This window comes from Zeus faber (genome assembly GCF_960531495.2).
Source record: "Zeus faber genome assembly, chromosome: 3".
Taxonomy (NCBI): Eukaryota; Metazoa; Chordata; class Actinopteri; order Zeiformes; family Zeidae; genus Zeus; species Zeus faber.
Window position 1 is genome coordinate 32,428,220 of NC_137190.1, and position 19,857 is coordinate 32,448,076.

At 44.5% G+C, this 19,857-nt stretch overlaps 1 protein-coding gene across 1 annotated transcript in view; it reads left to right on the top strand.

The window, feature by feature from the left end:
- Positions 1-19,288, top strand: part of LOC307227898 (kinesin-like protein KIF13B) — a gene marked incomplete at its 3' end in the record, with an annotated part of 60,867 nt that extends 41,579 nt beyond the window's left edge. Inside the window, exons 16-39 of the mRNA XM_079997339.1 lie at positions 305-495; positions 1,153-1,423; positions 2,142-2,304; positions 2,428-2,574; positions 3,212-3,361; positions 3,469-3,594; positions 3,702-3,875; positions 4,025-4,182; positions 4,956-5,088; positions 5,335-5,490; positions 6,264-6,363; positions 6,581-6,707; positions 7,223-7,278; positions 8,050-8,165; positions 8,754-9,032; positions 9,152-9,304; positions 9,637-9,714; positions 9,913-9,966; positions 11,767-11,905; positions 13,437-13,567; positions 14,825-14,884; positions 15,538-15,819; positions 16,929-17,172; positions 19,074-19,288. Of these exons, the coding sequence (XP_079853465.1) occupies positions 305-495; positions 1,153-1,423; positions 2,142-2,304; positions 2,428-2,574; positions 3,212-3,361; positions 3,469-3,594; positions 3,702-3,875; positions 4,025-4,182; positions 4,956-5,088; positions 5,335-5,490; positions 6,264-6,363; positions 6,581-6,707; positions 7,223-7,278; positions 8,050-8,165; positions 8,754-9,032; positions 9,152-9,304; positions 9,637-9,714; positions 9,913-9,966; positions 11,767-11,905; positions 13,437-13,567; positions 14,825-14,884; positions 15,538-15,819; positions 16,929-17,172; positions 19,074-19,288 (3,703 nt within the window). The remainder of the gene's footprint in view (positions 1-304; positions 496-1,152; positions 1,424-2,141; positions 2,305-2,427; positions 2,575-3,211; positions 3,362-3,468; positions 3,595-3,701; positions 3,876-4,024; positions 4,183-4,955; positions 5,089-5,334; positions 5,491-6,263; positions 6,364-6,580; positions 6,708-7,222; positions 7,279-8,049; positions 8,166-8,753; positions 9,033-9,151; positions 9,305-9,636; positions 9,715-9,912; positions 9,967-11,766; positions 11,906-13,436; positions 13,568-14,824; positions 14,885-15,537; positions 15,820-16,928; positions 17,173-19,073) is intronic.
- Positions 19,289-19,857: the final 569 nt, after the last annotated feature.

Below are 19,857 nucleotides of genomic sequence, written 5' to 3' on the forward strand. Positions count from 1 at the left end.
TGTGAATGGCTACCTACTGCCTTCGCCGGATATTTTTTATCCAGCAATGTTACGGATTCCATGTGGGAAAGGAGCTAATGAATAATATAAAGACACTATCAGTTTCATGGCTGGGTATTGATAAACAAATATCTCAATACCTATGCCATGATCTACGTTATAAGTCATTTACCATGATCTATGTTATAAGTCATTTAGCATGACCTATGTTATAAGTCATTTACCATGACCTACGCTATATCCAGCCAATCGGAAGCTGGAAATCAGAAGCAGAAATCTAACCGCAACCGACCATTTCTTCAAGGATCAACCTGCCCAAGCGGCGTTCCCGCACAGCCGATGACGAGGAGGGCGACGGAAGTCAGATGAAAAACAGCAACAGCAGCGAGCAGCTGGACACGGACGGAGACTCGGCCAGCGAGGTTTCCAGCGAGGTCAGCTTCTCGTACGAGTTTGCCCAGACTGAGGTCATGATGAAGGCCCTGGGCAACAACGGTGAGTCAGGAAAACACTTCATGCAGATTCTCACCATTAGAACTTTGTGATTATTACATAATCTTCTGATTGCTCAGATTCCATAATCATACCATCCAAACATCAAGGGAATTTTAAGCCAATGTCAGAAGTGTTTTCTTGCATTTATGAGGTGAATGGAGTAAAGTAATTGTAATTTTCCAATACCAGTAAATGGCTTTTCTTTATATGGTGATCTTCATAATGTAAACTAAAAAGACTATTTAAATGGTTAATAACAATTATTTGTACAATAGTTAATCCTCTGCTACAATTTCACAATCGTGACAGCTCTTTTTGCCATTTTACCCCACAGAATCTGGTTGCGACCTTGCAACACCCATAATGGACTAATGAACTTTGTGCCATGTTGGACATATTCAGCAAAAATGTGATTTGTACCATCTGGTCGGATAGGTTACCAAATTTGAATCCCCTTTAAACAGGTGGCTGTGGATGTTGAAGAAAATGTAGTTCCAGTAACATCCACTCAATGTTAACGTGGTTTCTTCCATGATTTCAGCCATGACTTCGGCAACTGCTTCACTGCAGCGCAGCACCACAGAATGTGTGCTGTGTCCTCGTATTTCCTCTCTCCTATCTACTATCTTCTGTCTTTTATCTCCTCCTGTCCCCCAGATCCCATGCAGGCTGTTCTCCAGTCCCTGGAGCGCCAACACGAGGAGGAGAAGCGCTCAGCCCTAGAGCGCCAGAGACAGATGTACGAGCAGGAGCTCCAGCAGCTGCGTCGCAGGCTGCACCCCGAGCGCATCTCGGCCCAGGGAGGCAGCTCGCAGCCGCCTGGCCAGGGCGTCCAGCCTCACCACTGCAGCATGGAACGACTGAGCATGGGGGGAATGACGCACTCCACCAGCACCCAGAGCCGACTGAGGCAGTGGAGCGAGGAGAGGTGAGCGACGGGAAAATGTGTATACTTTTGCGGAACTTTGGCCCATTTATATGCACATTGAAGCAATATTCAAACATTTCACTGTATAGGGTCCTGGAGAAAAAAAGACTCCTTGTACAATGTAGGTCAGCAATTATGAATAAATGTAACATTTTTCACTACCTACTTCAATGATGAAGTAGGTAGTTTACTGCCTTTTCTTAGTGTCTCAACAGCAGAACATACTGTCTTTATCAGCTAACGCAATTCTAGGCAAGTCTGTTTTTTATTTTTGGGGGATTTTCTGGTCTGGTAAGATATTTATTTATTTATTTATTTATTTTGTGTGCTGTGGCCTTTTTGTTACGTTGATTATAAACATTTGTTGCAGCTCACTGTGTATGTAGTTTGTGATGTATTATTAGTGCTGAATGGAAACTGGTGTTTACAGCAGCACACTTCAAAACAATAGGGAAATAATTATAAGTAATAAAAAACAAGATAAGAATGCAAATATAAAAAAATGGAAATCTCCGATGATATTATCTAACAATGAACTGAAAAACTCACAAATTTACCTAAAAATGGGAACATTTGGCAATATGCAATAGACCTAAAAATTAATAATAAAAATAAACCCAAAAATAAACAAGAAAGAAAATAAGCTTTAAAAAATGACACAAACAAATGTACCTAAAATAACGAACAATACACTTATAAACGACTGTCACCATCGCAGGGAGGCCGTGCTGACCTGCAGCCTGCGCCGTCTCAGGGAGCAGATCGTCAAAGCCAACCTCCTGGTGCAGGAGGCCGGCTTCATCGCCCAGGAGCTGGAGAAACACACAGAGTACCGCGTCACCCTGCAAATTCCCGCCGCGAGCCTCAATGCTAACCGCAAAGTAACTCTCACAATTATCATCTTTGGCCTAAAATGATGACAATATGACCAAAGATACTATTACAGAGTGAGACCTATTGGAGTCTCTTAATTATGTGTATTCTGATTGTGATTTTGTGTGTAGCGTGACGTGGTGCTGAGCGAGCCAGCGGTGCAGGTGCGCAGGAAAGCCCGAGGGAAACAGATCTGGACCCTAGAGAAGATGGAGAACAGGCTGGTGGACATGAGGGAGCTCTACCAGGAGTGGCGGCACTACGACGACGACAACCCCGTGAGTTACTGTGACGACCCGCTCCCGTTAATCGGATAAAGAGTTCCTGAATGTCAAGAAAGTTCGGAAATGTCAAAGCAGCTTCATCCAGATCTGGATGAATTCATTCATGGGGAATATAAAAAAAAAAAAAAAATTGATTTTATTTTGATGACGAAACTGTCTTGTCTGTTGTGGTAAGTAATGCTTGGTCCTTGAGGTGCTTGAATTTTGTCCTTGGAAATATAATTGAAAATAGACCATTTTGTGCTGAAGTGCTTAAAGTCATTGAAAGAAAAGAAAAAACCCTGTGAAATTCCCCCTGGGTTTGTTAATAAAATCGCAACGTAATACAATTTTTCCCAAACTGCTTTTATGACATTTATTATGCCAGGGAAGTGTAAATTTAATCCAGCATGAATGGAAAATATACACTTATAATAGCAGAGGACAATGCAATTAATAATAGCTATATAGATATATTAGATATACTAATATAAATAACAATGAGATTAAGATCGTATTATATTTAAATTATTATAGATCAGATTGAAAATGTATTTATATTTGTTTCGCCTGAAGACCGTGTGTGTGTGTGTTTGTGTGTGTGCGTGTGTGTGTGTGTGTGCGCGTGCGTGCGTGCGTGCGTCTCACCCAGGTGATGCGTTCGTACCTGCGGCGGGCCGACCCCTTCTTTGACGAGCAGGAGAACCATAGTCTGATCGGCGTCGCCAACGTCTTCCTGTCCTGCCTGTTCTACGACGTGAAGCTGCAGTATGCCGTTCCCATCATCAACCAGAAGGGGGAGGTAGAGAGGCGTCACTGACCGTCAACACGCACCGCAGAATATGAAATACAAAAACGACTCCATTTTGAGTTTTGTTTTTCCATCCCCTTCCCTTCCCCTGCCGTCAGGTGGCCGGGCGGCTCCATGTGGAGGTGGTGCGTGTGGCTGGGGGATTCGAGGAGAGCTCGGATGGCGGTGAGGATGGAGACAGCAGCCCTGACATGGAGATCCAGGACCGCAAGCTGGTCTGCATGGTAACTACCCCCACCCACACACACACACACACACACACACACACACCAAATTACCTCTTCTGCCAGTAGTGTTTTTGAGTTTGTAACTTGTTTTCCTCGTGCCGCAGATCAAGATACTCCAGGCCACAGGGCTCCCCCAGCACCTCTCCAACTTCGTCTTCTGTCAGTATTCCTTCTGGGACCAGCCAGAGCCCTTCATCGTGGCCCCCGAGGTGGACCCTTCCGCCTCTTCCCCCAGCAGCAAGGACCCCCACTGCATGGTGGTGTTCGACAGCTGCAAGGTACAGGACACCCCCACGCTAATGGAGTGCTGACGTTAATGTCAGGTGGCCGTCACTGGGTTCTCTTTTGGGGTTCTCGGTGAGAGAGTTTGTGTCCTCTATTTGGTCCTCGGTGTCAAGAGTGTCCCCTGGTCTTTCGGGTCCTCTAGGAGCTGGCGGTGTCGGTGACAGAGGATTTCATCGAGTACTTGACAGAGGGAGCACTGGCCATCGAGGTGTACGGCCACCGCCAGGCCGACCCAGGCAGGAACCCTGCACTGTGGGACCTGAGCATCATCCAGGCCAAGACACGCACATTACGAGACAGGTAGATATGCATGCGCGCGCTAACAGCAACCTAACAAATTTTGCCACACACACACACACACACACACACACACACACACACACACACACACACTAATACGGCATCATCCAGGCAAAGACACTGTCTCATAGACATAAATATAGTTTATTTATTATTTAGGAAATTGCATCACTTTACTGTAATGCAATCTTTAAGCCGAAAAAGGCAATATTAAAACCAACACTATGTAATTTTTGAACCTTAAAATAACAGCTTCGAAATAATTTTGATGCATCACTGACTTGTAATATGGAGAATTGCACCTCTTCCATTCCCACCCACCCCCCAAACGCCTGTTCATTATGAAAATTTGGTGTTCGGGTACGAAACTGTGAGAAAAGTGCGTTAGGCTTTAAGGCACTATGTCACTTTCTTGATGTTTGGCTCCGAGAAGTACCATTTTTTGGCCTGGTTAATTTTATTTGAAAAAAACAAAGGATAGATTATAAATTTGCCGGTCAAATTGTCTGGTAATAATGTTTATACAAAACGGAGCCACTCCACCTCCCTGACTCGCGTGTGCGAGCCGATCTGACCGTACAAGGGACACTGTAACCTTTATATCCACTATGTCAGCTTTATATCCGCTCACACAGGTCCCTCTCCTATACACACACACACACACAAAAGGGCTAAAGCGCCCTTGAATAAGTCTCTGAATAGTATGGCGTTCAACATTCCTGTGCACTCTTGCTTGGGAGAGCTCAGTGTCTAGCTATCGTCAACCCCTGCAGGTGGAGCGAAGTAACGCGGCGCCTGGAATTCTGGGTTCAGATTCTTGAGATTAACGAGAACGGCGACTTTGTTGCTGTGGAGGTTGTCCCCGCCCGAGACGTCCGCACCGGGGGAATCTTCCAGCTGAGACAGGTGAGGCTGCCACGGAATCTGAACCCTCCACCTTTACACCCATGTGAACCCTGTAACATGGGACTGATTTGTATTGTTTGTGTTTTGAGCGAGAATTGAGAGCTATGAAAACCAATGAAACACAATCCAAAGACGTTTAGAATGAATTTTCAAACCATACCTATATAAGAAGGTAAGTGGATGTTGTCGATTCACCTCCTGGCCCTCTTCACCCTCCTCCTCCTCACCCTCCTCCTTCTCCTTTAGGGACAGTCTCGGCGGCTGCAGGTGGAGGTGCGCTCGGTGCAGGACTCTGGCACCATGCCACTGATAGCCGAGGTCATTCTGGCCGTTTCCGTGGGCTGTGTGGAGATCAGAGCCGCCGTCGGCCAACAAGCCCCGGATGACATAGACAGCTACCAGGTAGGGAGAGACTGGAGAGTCTGGAGACTGCTCCACTCGCAGAACAGTTCATACAGAGTTGTACATCAACATTGACTAAACATTTAGGCCTTGTCCACACGTATATGGCTATTTTCCAAAACGTATTATTTTCCTCTACGCTTTGGCATCCTGTCCACACGAAAACGCAGTCTTGGGTCATTGGAAGCAAAGTTTTTGGAAAACACCTTCCAGGGTGGACATTTTTCAGAACTCTATTTTCCGTGTATTCTTGTGGACAAGTAAAACTATTGAGTAAAGCTTCTTGAAAACGCTGATGTCACAACCTCAAGTTACTCATTTGCGTCAGTAACCTACGAGGGAACTGGTGACCAGTTTGTTTACTTGTGGTCAGTACTTAAGGGTTAAAGTCTCTAGCAACTTAAGGAATCGAAGTTATACAGTATGTGTATGAATATTAAGAAGAAGCTCAATACACCTGCTCCTAATGTTCTAATCGTTTTAGCGTTTTCGTGTGGACCGAGAGATTTTCTAAAATACTGTTGGTGTGGACAGGATTTTCTCTTCTTTTTTTTTTTTTTGTACATTTTGTCACAGTATCAAACCACTGCATATCACAGTCAACGCTAAACCTTCTCTAGGAACAAGCAGCTCTAGTATAGGTAGGTATAGGTTATTTAGTGTGTGTGTGTGTGTGTGTGTGTGTGTGTGTGTGTGTGTGTGTGTGTGTGTGTGTGTGTGTGTGTGTGTGTGTGTGTGTGTGTGTGTGTGTGTGTGTGTGTGTGTGTGTGTAGGAGAGGGACCTGGAACGTCTCAGGAGGCAGTGGCTCTCTGCGCTCACCAAGAGACAAGAATACCTGGACCAACATCTGCAAAGTCTGGTCAGCAAAGCAGGTAACACACACCACAGAATACCCAGCAATATACGTTAGGGCTGCAGGATTTGAATAGAATTCGAGCTGCGGAACTGTGCGTAACCCCCCCCCCCCCCCCACCACTAAATTTGAGCATTAAACATTTGAATATTAAAAACAATAAAGCATACAAATTTGAATGGGATAAAAGAGAAATATCTGCAGCCCTTATATACGTATGTGGTGTGTCTCCACAGAGAAGACGGAGGACGACACGGAGAGGGAAGCCCAGCTGTTAGAGTGGCGGCTGACTCTGACGGAGGAGAGGAACGCCGTCATGGTGCCATCCGCTGGCAGTGGTATCCCAGGATCCCCTGCTGAGTGGTGCGTGTGTTTGGTTGGGATTTGTATAAATATTTTTTCCAGGGTGACGTTAAGACTCTACTGCTAGTCATTCATTCTCCCTCGAGAGAGAGAGAGAGAGAGAGAGAGAGAGAGAGAGAGCGAGAGAGAGAGCGAGAGAGAGAGCGAGAGAGCGAGAGAGAGAGAGAGAGAGAGAGCGAGAGAGAGAGAGAGAGAGAGAGAGAGAGAGAGAGAGAGAGAGAGAGAGAGAGAGAGAGAGAGAGAGAGAGAGAGAGTCTGACTGACTGACTGACTCTGTATCTACAGTATGTATGTGTGTGAACCCTGATATAACCCAAATGTAATTATATATTTACATGCATATTCACATCACTTTGGCTATTTATAGTCTGTACACCAGTTATTTTTGGCACGTTCTTTACGAAGTTTTGATGTCAAGCTTATTAGCAAATCAAATGTGGTTTAAAAAGTGCAAATGTGGAATACCTGTCCTGTTCATCATTGTGTGTGTGTGTGTGTGTGTGTTCTCTCCCCAGGGTGCCGCTGCCTGGCATGGAGACGCACACCCCTGTTCTATTCCTGGACCTGAGCGGTACGTCAGTCAAACGGCAATAAGAGAAAATGCTCGACGTCACTTCCTCTTTGGTAGAACTATGAAGAACTACTATGTCTATATTCTAACAGCCTCCTTAGATATCTCTCTCTCTCTCTCTGTTTATACTTTTAGACATTTACATACATTATACATTTAACATTGGATTGTTTTTCCATTATTTGTTTGGAAATGTTTTATATTGTGTATGAACCAGTGTTTCCAGTATTCTACCATGAGGACCAAGACAAAATTATATTACTTATTTCCTATGTCAGTGGTTCTCAACTCAGGGTCCGGGGACCACCGGCGGTCCTTCAAGGGGTTCCAGTGGGTCCCCAGGAAAAGTGATTAATAGTTAAACTTCACCATTATTTCATTTACAAGAAAGCACCATTAAAGAATTTACAATAATGAATGTTTTGATCCTAGTTTCACTGTTACTACCTAACTATAGTATAGACAGGTAGGGAGTTTAGACTGAATCATATCTAACAAAATAAATCTTCTCAGATTGGGGTCCCTGGACTAATGCGTATCGAATTGAAGGTTCTTGATGTAAAAAAGGGTTAAGAATCACCAGGCTCTGGAATTTGTTTCCTACGTAGCCATTCCTTGTTTTCACCACTAAGGAGGATTCCCCAAGCATGGCAAATATGAATCAAAAGCCGTCTCATCCCTGACATCTGAATCCAAATCGAACAAAATGTTCCAAATTTGAACTGTCCTGTTGACCTGAATATGTCTTCCCTCTCTCTGTGTCGCCGCCAGCTGACGAGCTGAGCTCATTTGAAGTCCCGGAGGCGGGCGGGTGGGATGCCACGCTGAGCGGAGAGGACGAAGATGACTTCTTCGACCTCCAGATCGTCAAGCACTATGACGGAGAGGTGAGGTGTGGGCAGGAGACAGGACATGCTTGTAGGGAGGTGTGTTTGTGATGTACTGTGTCATCTGTCTTTGAGGAGCCCCTATCACATTATCCCATGTTATGTTACTTTGTTTAAAAATATATGTTTATTGCACTTATAAATCCTGAAACATCTTGTTTACATATGTTTGAGTTTATTGCCTTTTTTGACTTCCACTGTCAATTTCTGCCGCTTTCAATCCAGAATTTTCACCCTGGGATCAATAAAGCGTTCATTGTGTTCCAGGAAATAGTCAGACCCGGTAGGCATTTCTATGTCACTGCAGAGAATCTGAACAGACATATTCAGATAAAGAAAATTGAATAGCCAACGTCAACTAAAAGTATTGACTTCCAAAATTGTAGTCAAGAAGCTTCACATGCAATGACATAGAAACACCTCTGGGTCTGACTATTTCCTGGAACACAATGACTAAAACATTACATTCATATTCAGTTCAAATGTAAGTGTATAGGAGTTACTACTCTGCATCAGATCAGCACCCACCCAACCACAGGGTGCAGGATGTGTATACAAATTTGTGTATGTTTGTTTTTCCTCTTCCAGGTGAAGGCCGAGTCCTCCTGGGACTCCACGGTGCACGACTGTCCCCAGCTGAGTCGTGGCGGCTTGGGGGGGCCGGAGCAGGGGGTCTACCTGACGGTGCGCGCCGTGGTGCAGCTCAGCCACCCAGCCGACATGCAGCTGGTGCTGCGCAAGAGGATCTGCGTCAATGTCAACCCCGGGCGACAGGGCTTTGCCCAGAACCTGCTGCGGAGGATGTCCACCCGCAGCACCATCCCCGGGTGTGGGGTCACGTTCGAAGTGGTGTCCAACATCCCCGGGGTAAGAACCGTGGGCAAGGGAAGAACCGTTTGGGCGAAATGTCTGATTGTGTTGCTTGTCGGCCCTTGTGGAGTGAGTCCTTCACTCACTGTCTGTGTGTTGGTCTGTGTGTCCTCCAGGACGCCCAGTGTTCAGAGGACAGGGAGATGTTGGCTCGTTTGGCCACCAGCTCCCACAACAGCAAGTCGGCCGACAGTGAGGCAGCCATAGAGAAATACTTACGCAGTGTTCTGTCCGTAGAGAACATCCTGACGCTGGACAGACTGAGACAGGCAACTAACTCCCTTTTTACAGTGTACCATTTCTTTACATTTTGAACCTTTGGTGCTCAAGTAATTCGTCAAAAATTGATGACTCTTACTGTGGAATGATTGCATTGCAGCAGGGTGCCCTAGAAAATTGAAGAAAACATTAAAAAGCTCAAAAATGCAGAAAATGGATGGGTGCTAACCATTGATTGCTGTTAGATTTGCCGTTAGAAAACCTCAAAATTAAGATTTAATACTTAGAGAAGGCACATCATTGATCTATTTAATCTATGATTTGAATTGTTTCAAGCCTATATAGTGGAATCTGTTAATATTCATATATTTGTGCTTATCAGGAAGTGGCGGTGAAGGAGCACCTGGCTGGCAGAGGGAAAGGCAACCGGAGGAGTCTCAGTTCGCCCTCTGTTCACAGGGTAAATAATGATATCATACTGCGAGACAGAATACATCATCTGTCTTGCATCCTCATATTAAAAATACTTTAATTCATTTTTTAATTAAAATACTTTGCTTTGAGTCTACATTGAGTTAATTACAGTTTATAATTGCTATTGTGAGTCTGTAGTGGAGTGTCTGTCGGATAAAAGATGTGCACTGCGTTGTCTCCTCAGCTGTCTGGAAGCCGACAGGACCTTTCCTCTACCTGCCTGTTGGATGACAACAAGGTAACTCACTTCACAACCAGTTGCAAAACAACCCTCGCTACTATAATAACTAACTGAATAAATCGCCAACAACTAGATAATATTTAACCCAAGACTGCAGCTTGACCCCTCTCCCCCCGGAATGCATATGTCCACCAAAAAATAACTTCCCAAGTAGGTCATGGTCATTTTTCAGTTTTTTACAGATTATGAATTTGCAGATTGTAAGCTTTCAAATGATGTGTCATCTATTGAAATCTGAAAGTATGTATATCAAGTTTTTAAGTCAATACATAGTCGGCAAAGATCTTGCCTAATCACAAATACCAGCACAGCTGTTATGTGATTAATGGCAGACATAGGGTATTAATTCTTTGTAATTTATAAAAAGAAAACACCATTATATGATATGAATAGATGAGTAGTTTATTCTAAACTCAACATAAACTCTCATCTCTTGAAATAAAAAAATATCTGGGGGAAAAATCCAACTTAAATAATTAAATAAATATAAATGAAACATGGCAATTTAAAATAACGGTAATGTCTGTTGTATTTTTGTCTGTCTTTTTAAAAACAATTCTAAGACAGATCAGCGGTAGTGACGGGCCTGTCACTTTAAGACATTGCATTGTGGGTAATGTAGGAGCCCTGCCTGCCAAGGCTGGAGGGGGATGACGGTGATGTAGAGATCGCAATGAGAGCCAATACACTTGTTGCGTGTGATTACTTTATTCTAAAAGTTAAGAGGTAGCTGTCTGTCTACCACCTGTCCGCAAATTAATGCAAGTCCACAGAGTCCTGCCTCACGGTGTCTCTGTGGGAGGAAATCACTCCGTGTTGAAGTTCCCAACAACGTGGTTCCATTCAAACAGACTACGCACTGCATGTTCCTCAGAGACATTTCATCAACTTTATCAACTTTTGGGACAAAAATGTAACAGACGTGATTCAGACCCCTTGCTCTGGAGTTGCAGGCGAACTCCATGTGTGACGACACAAACAGGGAATATGTTTTTGACTGACTTGGGGTGACTTGACAGTAAATTGAGAAAGTAAATTCTGTTAATCACGTAGTCATATTGCTTATTACTAATGCAATACTAGTTGGATTTAGCATTGTGACGCCATCTGCACAAGTTGCTGATGTAGGCTACTTTTTAATTTGCCAGAACGTCTCATAATGACAAATGTCGGTTTGCATAAAATCAAACATGTATGTTCTGTGAAACTATCGTTTCGTAGTCACTTTCTTTGTGGATTGAGTCATTTATGTATCATTCAAAGATGTAAGTATAGTTCCCAAAACAAGCATCTCTGTTGTCTGCAAACCAACCACCACGCTGGTTTATATATGGGAGGAGTTTCACTCCAAACTCTGGAACAATAGCCAGTGAAACGAGAGATGCAAAACCATCACCACGCCTTCATAATGCCCCCCAGACCCCCAGACACACAAGACTAATACGAGCTTACTTTGCTGACAAGCTATAAGTATTTAGTGATTGTAAAACTGTTGTTTGTTATATTGAGTGGGTTCTTCAACATTTAAACTTTTGTAATATGAAAAAAAACCAAAACAATTTTTGTCTTGATTTGTGGCTTTGCATTTGCCAAATTGGTATACCTTACACTAGACACTGTCACATATGACTTGGCCTAAAAGTATTTTAGTTTTTATTGATAAGGTAACACATTATTTCAGTGATCCATAGTGAATTAAACAAATTGAGAAACAATGAGTGTGGATGATGAAGAAATACCTGAAAATAAGGATCCATCACATGCATTCTCGGGCTCACTCTTATGTCTGTGTCTCAGGGTCGCTGGGAGAGCCAGCAGGACATCTTCATGCCCTCTCAGTTCTACCGGAGTCTTCCTCGGCCGTCGCCCTCGTCCTCCCCCTCGCTCGCTCCCTCCGCCACAACGCTGGCGCAGAACCAGGAGAACGCAGAGCAAGGTAACCGCCTCGTCGCCTCAGGAAGGTTCCTCCCCCGTCCCTAGAGGATATAATGCTGCTCCTGACTGGACACAAGTCACAAAATCCACATTTCTAAAAAGCAGCAGCCAGAACCCATCTAAGCTCATTCATGTAAGTCCAAAACCTAATAGACAGTCAATTATGAGTCGGTTCAAGTATAGTGACTCTAGTGGAACATCATTTGAATTCTTTTTTTATATATATATATATATATATATATATATATATATATATATATATATATATATATATATATATATATATATATATATTTGGGCCTTTCCAGATATATCATTTGAGGACACTTGTGTGTCCCTATTTTTGTGTTACACGGACCCTCGTGGGGCGCCGCAGACCCTACTTTGAGAAACGCCGATACAATGAGTTCAGGTTTTATCGGGGAGATCTTTGGATTCTTAAACGGGGTACTGCGCCATGACGTCGGCCCCCTTCCCCTCCCCTCCCCGTCCCCCGCCCCTCACCTCCACATCTCCCTCTCCTCCGGTCACATGCTCTCCTCCCTCTCTTTGGGGGCAACTTTGGGCTTGTGGCTCAAACAAGCTCAACCTCCACCCCCCACTCCTCCGCTCCACTTCTCTCCTCCTCCTCTTCTCATTCCGTGGCAGAGCTCTTGTTTGTTCCTTGGACTGGACTCTCATCAACAGTCCCGGGCGTCTCTCTCACTCTTTCTCTTCTTCGTTGTGTCGCCTCATCTCCTCTCCTCCGCCCGTGGTAAAATCTGGGTGGTGCCACGTGAATGCCTGCTCTGCTTGTTGAGAGAAATTAATCACGTTCGATTAATTTGCATTCTGGCAATTCAATGATTAGAGTTAGGCTGTTTGTCAGCGTCTGGTTCTTATTTTGACCATTTCCTGGGCTTGCAGTCGACTTCCTGTCTTAATCGTTGACACCTCTTCTACCTTCTACTCCTCTTCCTCACGTCCTTCCTTCCTTTTTTCTCGGTGTCCTTCCCTCTTTTCTTGCTTCTTCCGTTCTTCCTTAATTTCTTTCCTCCCTCCATTTACTCATTGCCTTCTTCCTTCCTTCCTTCCTTATTCTTTCTCTGTTTCCTTTTCACCTCCTTCAATTCCTCCCCATCTTCCATCATTTCTCCTTCCCCTTTTCCTTTGCTCCTTCCTTCCCTTTTTCTTACCTCCTTCCATCATTTACTCCTTTTCCTCTCTTCCTTCACTCCTTCCTTCCTTTTCCTTTGTCCCTCTCTCCTTCCTTTTTTCTTTATCTCCTTCATTTTTTCCATCCTTCAATCATTTACCTTCTTCCTTCCTTTGTCCCTCCCTTCTTTCTTTCCTTCCTTCTGTGTCCTTCCCTGTTTCCTTTCCTCCCTCTTTTCATTCCTTCCTTCCCGTCTTCCATCATTTGCTCCTTCCTTCCTTCCTTCCTTATTTCCCTGTTTCTTTCTTTCTTCTCTGTCCTTCTCTTCTTTTACACCCTCCTTCCTTCCATCCCTCCCTCCTTCCGTCCCTGCTCCACTCCTCACCCCCCCTCCCAGGTCGTTCAGGGCTTGCTGCCTCTTATCTTTCAGTGAAAGCCCTGGTTCCTCAGATGCCCAAGCTGCTCAAGTCTCTGTTCCCGGCGCGTGATGAGAAGAAGGATCTGCGGCCGTCGCCTCACAGCCAGCAGGTCAGAGTCCAAAGATAATACGTTGTGTGATACGATAACATTAGGGATACAGTAGGAAAGGATTTTAAATGCTGTTCCAATTCAATAGCAAATAATTTAATAGAATAGGTAAACCCCAACAAATGTAGTTGAGTTTATAGGCTAGGTCCGCTTTTTTTTTTTTTTTTTTTTTTTTTTCCCCCCAACCAATATTCCAATTAAACATTTTTATTTTTTAATGAACTAGTGTCACACTCACTATAATTTAACGGATTGCAGCTCGATTAAGGGATTTACAATTAAAGCAAGTTTCCATGCAGTCCAATGGGCCAAACGATGACACCATCTAAAAACAGTGAATGTCTATTTGAAAAACTGGGCTCGGCACAGTGAGAAATATGTATCTCATTTTAAATGCACCCAACTCACAGTTTCCAACCGTGTCTCGAACAGCGTTTTTTGTTTTTATCTTACCGATCAATGCTGCTCTGAAAGCAAATTCATTAACCGTGTGGTTACTAAAGCGATTTGCTAACATAGTGGGTGAACCCGAGCCATACCAGTCAGCATATATAACATCACAAATAAGAGCAGAACCTAAATCAGAACTGAAAAGAGCACTATTCAGTCATAATACATAGTCGGCAGCAAAACTTGATACTGCAGATTGCCAGATGTAATCGAGTAAATATTGCAGGTGAGAGACTTATAGACCTGTATGAATGTCATGAATATAAATATGAAAATCTGATGGATATGAAAATATGATTGATGGGTCATCATTGCCTGGTAAATTGAAATTGCAGTGCCTGCGGTTTGTTACCAAGTATAATGTGGCCCACGACAGTCAATGAGATTGATTTCACCGAGGTGGAGAAATTATAGGAAGGTTGCTAGGCAGGCCAATTAGGAAGTATTATGTAGTGGCACCTGGTCTAATTAGTGTGGTATGGGGATTTTAGAGCCGCTGGTAACTAGTCTGTTAAGGATTCTATGCATGTATAGATGGAATTGTGGAGGCTGAGGGTACCCAGCCATTTGGAGCTTGTTTATGGAGATTTATGACGGCACCGCCCCAGATACCATCCTTAAGCCTAGGGACGAGTGTGTGAAGTTATTTGGCTAGACTCTGTGTAGCACATGGGGTTTAACATCAGATCCTGTTATCGTATGACTCTTGTTAGCCAAGCGGGCCGTGCGTTTGTTTTTCCCCTTTTGCTGAAAGAGATATTATGCCTTTGTGAATTTTTGCGTTGAGACTCTTCTGCGTTTTGGCAGCACCTCGTGCCTCGTATCATCACATCATCGGGAGGGGACGACAGAGCCAGTGCCGACACGGTGAGAAGCACCTCCCTCTCCCTCTTCTCTACTCCATCTTGGGGCAAAAACGTCTGCAGCTGTTATAATCCATTGTGAAACCTTCGCCAGAGGTCCTGCGTGCAGACGCTTGAAGGCGTCCTACGTGGGATAGGGTGTTAGAGCTGGGAAGTAGAGAAGAATCGTACTATAAGATTTATACAATACTCGTATGCATCATGATCTCTGCTTTTGAATTCAAAACCACATCCGTCTGAGGTTCATCACATTGAAGCCTGATGTTTAGAATAAAATAGGAGCTTGGGATGGTTGGTTACCTATAGAGTAGACTCATTTAGCAGAAACGATTTGATCAGTCAACCAGATGTTCACAATATGTTGGAGTTGAAGCTCAAGGTGATGGATGCTAAAGCCTCGGTCAAATGAAACAAGGCAGTGAGACAGGAACTGGAGGAAGGGTGCGTCAGAGTTCTCATTTGTATACTAGACTGACTGGGCAGAACTGTTCTGAACATCCTCACCCTGCTTCAAGCAGCGAGGCACAGGAGATCCACCGTCCGTAGACTTGGTGTTTTCCACGTGCACTGCTCGCCCTGATTGTCTCTCTCTCCTCTCCTTGCGGTCTGTCTGCTGACTGTTGCCGTCAACCCCGCCCCTCACCCCCACCCCCGTAGGCTGCTATGCCGGGGCGGACCCAAGCTCCGACTGGTGACAGGCAGGCGGAATTCCCAGAAGCCCCTCCTCTTCCTGTGCATGACCCGCATGACACCACGTCCCTCAGCCCCCTCAGCCAGTCTTCCAGCGGCTACTTCTCCACTAGCGTGTCCATGGTAACCCTGTCCGAGGCTGTCCGCCCTTCCTCCTCCACTCCCGCCCTCCTCTCGCCCGCCGAGACTACGTTGCCCACAATCCCCCAGCAGCCGCCCCAGGGTGCTGTCAGGAACACTGTAGACCTTGTAAGTGGTGTCGCAGCTTTTTGTTAGAGCCGTTATTAGCAGTCCCTCCAGGAATCGCGAGAATGAACACAAATTCAACCATTCCTCGCATTATTTGTGCGGCTAGTGGTCCAATCCTCGCAATATTTCTCCAAGAATTATGAAATCCCAAAAAATGCTTGCTTATTATATTATCCAGTAATCTAATCCACAGCCTTTTTTTGTCCTTGGAAATAACGTTTCCAGAGTGGCATGACCAAAACAACTATCATAAAAGCTATCATAAAAATGTAAACAAACCAGTCACATTTACCTTCCATAAAGGCGATTTCCTAATATTTAGAATGACAGTGGGGGGTCAACAGTTTTGTACCCTTGCAATTTTTAACTCAACTGACACTCTTGGCCGGTACTACTAAAAAAATGCAAATTGTGTCATAATATATCAGGAAAGCTGCTGCAAATTCAATAGTTTTGGGACACGATAACCACAACAAAACCTGCTCCTGGAGGCACTGCAATATGTACTTTTGAGGATCTTCAAATGGAACGCCGTATGGGAGCAATGAATGGAGTTCATTTTTAAATAAGTCTAATAAAATGTGTTTCCAGTCATGTTATTAATAGCTAAGAGCTAGCGACCTTTACCCGGAGTAGCATGTCATGACTGAGTGAGATCATTTTGCACTTCTTCACGTGGACAGAATTGTAGGGATTTTCATTCTGCTTGGTACATTTTGAGAACTCCTTAATAAGCTGATTCGTTTCATAATGAATAAATGACTTAATCACGTACGACAAGATCAAAGTTTTAATAAACTTGTCCTAAACTTTGCCAACAAACAAATGCTAATAAACTTGCAGTGTTTGTGTCCCACTAGCAAGTGACGTAAATTACATGCAAGCCAGAGTTACTGCCAGCAAATTCATCGGATTAAGATATCACAATTGTGCAACGATATACAGGTCCCAAGACAAAGAAGCCAAAAACCATTACATGAAGACCCCCATACATACTGTATCCCCCATAGAGAACTCTCTTGAGATCCGCAATTCCTTATCCTGGCAAAGAAAATAGCCGTAATGATGTCAAACTAACAACAGCCATTCCTCACCTCTCCCTTCTCAAGCGTGACGGCAAGATGGCCACCTTGTCTCCGGCGGAGGGAGGAGTAGGAGTCGGGGACGTCTGGGACCGGTTGGAGATCGCGTCGGACGAGGAGGAGCGTCCCCGCAGTGATGCGCTTCCCGACTGGCTGACTGAGGGGGCGTGCGTGATGGTGGGGAGCAACAAGAGCGGCACCGTGCGCTACGTGGGCACTGTGGATTTCGCCACCGGGACCTGGGTGGGGGTGGAGCTGGAGACAGCCGCAGGTTGGTTCATACCCCACCGCACTGTGTTGAAGGAACAACACCGTGAACCAAAAAGGGCTGACCACAATGAAACAACAAAACCTACTATGTGGGACTATAGTGTGGTGTATGTGTGTATATGGGTGCGTGTGACCGAGATGTATTGCAGTATTCCAATATAATAAATTCAAATATTGCATTTTTTTATTAACACATTGTATTTTTATGTTTTTATTTACTTACTTTCTTACCTACCTACTAACTCCACTACATAACAACAACTACTACTACTACTACTACTACTACTACTACTACTTAACTTACTTGCGACTTACCTACTTACTTAATTACTTAAATCAAATATTAATCAGCAAACAACATACCACACTATAGACCAGGGGTCCTGCTTGCCTTATGAGCAGGGTTCCAAAGATCAATGATATCTGTAATAATATCTTTTCTGTGCTTGTCAGTAATGGATTCCTAAAGAAAAAAATTCAACATTTTAAAAAACATCGAAATCTTAAATGGTTAGTGGATCATTTTAGAAAAAAAGTGATGGGTAATGTGTTTTTCAAGTGGTCATTAATGTCACTCCCATTCAATTGGTTACACATCTAATATATGCCCAGGGAACAATAATGAAACCTTCCCCCCGACCCCAAATCAAGCGGCGTCTCATTTATCAAACATGAGCAAAAACAAATTTGTATGTAAAGCAATATTCGATTTGAATATCCGCACGTTTGGGCTCTCATCAATCTTTTCCCTGTGTCACCGCTCGCTCCTTGCTCCATGTGTGTTCTCCCTGGTATTTCACACGTTCTAAACACCTGATTTGATTGGACCAGGGACAGTCTTGAGATTTTTCATTTTTAGACAAGTACCATTGGCGGCACGTCAAATGTGCGGCCATCTTTTTAGGCGCATTTGCTTATTACGGGCGTACACTTCTCATTTTCCCATTGATTGAGATTGATGCACGCGTGGCCGTCGCCAACGAATCACACGTCTAACGAAGCATTCGTGGAGCGGGAGCAGGGGTGGAGTAAGCGGTTCACCGAGAAATCCCAGCGGTGATTGATTTGGCACAATCATTTGTCTGGGTAGAAAATCCTTTTTCGGCAAAAATAGTTTTTAGGCAGTTTTTAGTCACTGATTGGCCAGAAGAATTGCATGGGTGTATACTCTCCTTTTGGTCTAAATGATAATGTGGACACTGGCGATAGATAAGTGGGACATTTCACTGTCATAGCAGCTGACATGGAAATATACATTAATAATCAGTCAGCAGAATATAAATAGAGAAAATAAATACAATATAACCTCACGCTTAACTAGAGGATGGAAAAAGTGTGAAAATATACGGTGAACCTAGCAATCAACAGTAAAATAAAATATGGAAATATTCAGTATGACCTATGAAATAAATGAGAATGATATGTACCTAAACACAAACTACAAGATGGATACATATACGATAAACCTAACAAGTCAACAATAAAATAGAACTGACAATAAACCTGAAAAATTTACCTAAAGCTAAACAATGAACGGTAAAGATTTGGTGATGAAGACTGAACCTAATAATAAACATTGAATATAAACCTATGAATTAGCAAAAAATAAAAATAAAGCTCAAACAAGAGAAAATTGGCACATGTACAACAAACAACTTGAAATAAAAACAAGCCTGGGATTCATCTGTAAACAGTAAATAAATACCTAAAATAAACAATACAAAAAGAAAGCCTGGCAATTAACCACAAAACTAACAGTAAACATACACCGCTGTGATGACAGACATCAGTAGAGGCAGGAATTTGAACAATGGAAACTGCCCGCACCGCCATCGTGTCATTTTTCACAAGGTACCAACTTTTTGGTTTTGTTTTGTTTTGTTTTGTTTCCCCCCCCCCAAGGTAAGAACGACGGCTCAGTGGGCGGTCGCCAGTACTTCCGCTGCAAGCCCGGCTACGGCGTGCTGGTGCGTCCCGACCGGCTCTGTCCAGCTCGGGCCGCGGCCGGCGTCCGGGGTGGACAGTCCCTCCCGCCGGCCGCCCACGTCCCCGTCCTGCACCGCAGTGCCACGTCCACTGCCCGCCGCTCGGGGAACCGCAAGTCCTGGAGCAGCTGAGGGGGCTCTCCCCCCGAGAAGTAGCCGCCGGTTACCTGTACTCTAAGCCCACCGGACGTCATCCCCGGCATTCAGTGAAGGATGACCTTTGCCGGGAGCCAAGCCCCCGCCCAAGTGACAATGTACAAACGTGTTTATGTTCATTCCGTGTTGAATGGACGGCGGCGGAAAGACTTTATACACGATGGGAGATCAATGGATTACGGTCAAAGTCAATGGGAGGAATATTTATAGTGAAAAATAAAGTCAATGACCGGAATGCACCGTCTAGTTGTAACAAATTGAAATCGGCACGGTGAAACACCATGTAATGGCAGTTGGAAGTGGTGGGGTGGGGGGGGGTGGGGGCTTGGCAAGGTGGTGGATTGGACGGGGGGCACTGCCCCGTCTGGATGACACACCTCGGAGCGACTCCCCCAACTGTTGCCGCGTCACCACCACGACCCACCTGGGCTTCCCTCACTGGGAGGAACCCTTTCTGACTAAACCCTACCCCCTCCCCCCACAACCTTCATCCTCTCCCAGCATGCACCTGGGCACCTAGCCACCCCCCCCCCCCCTCCCCATGT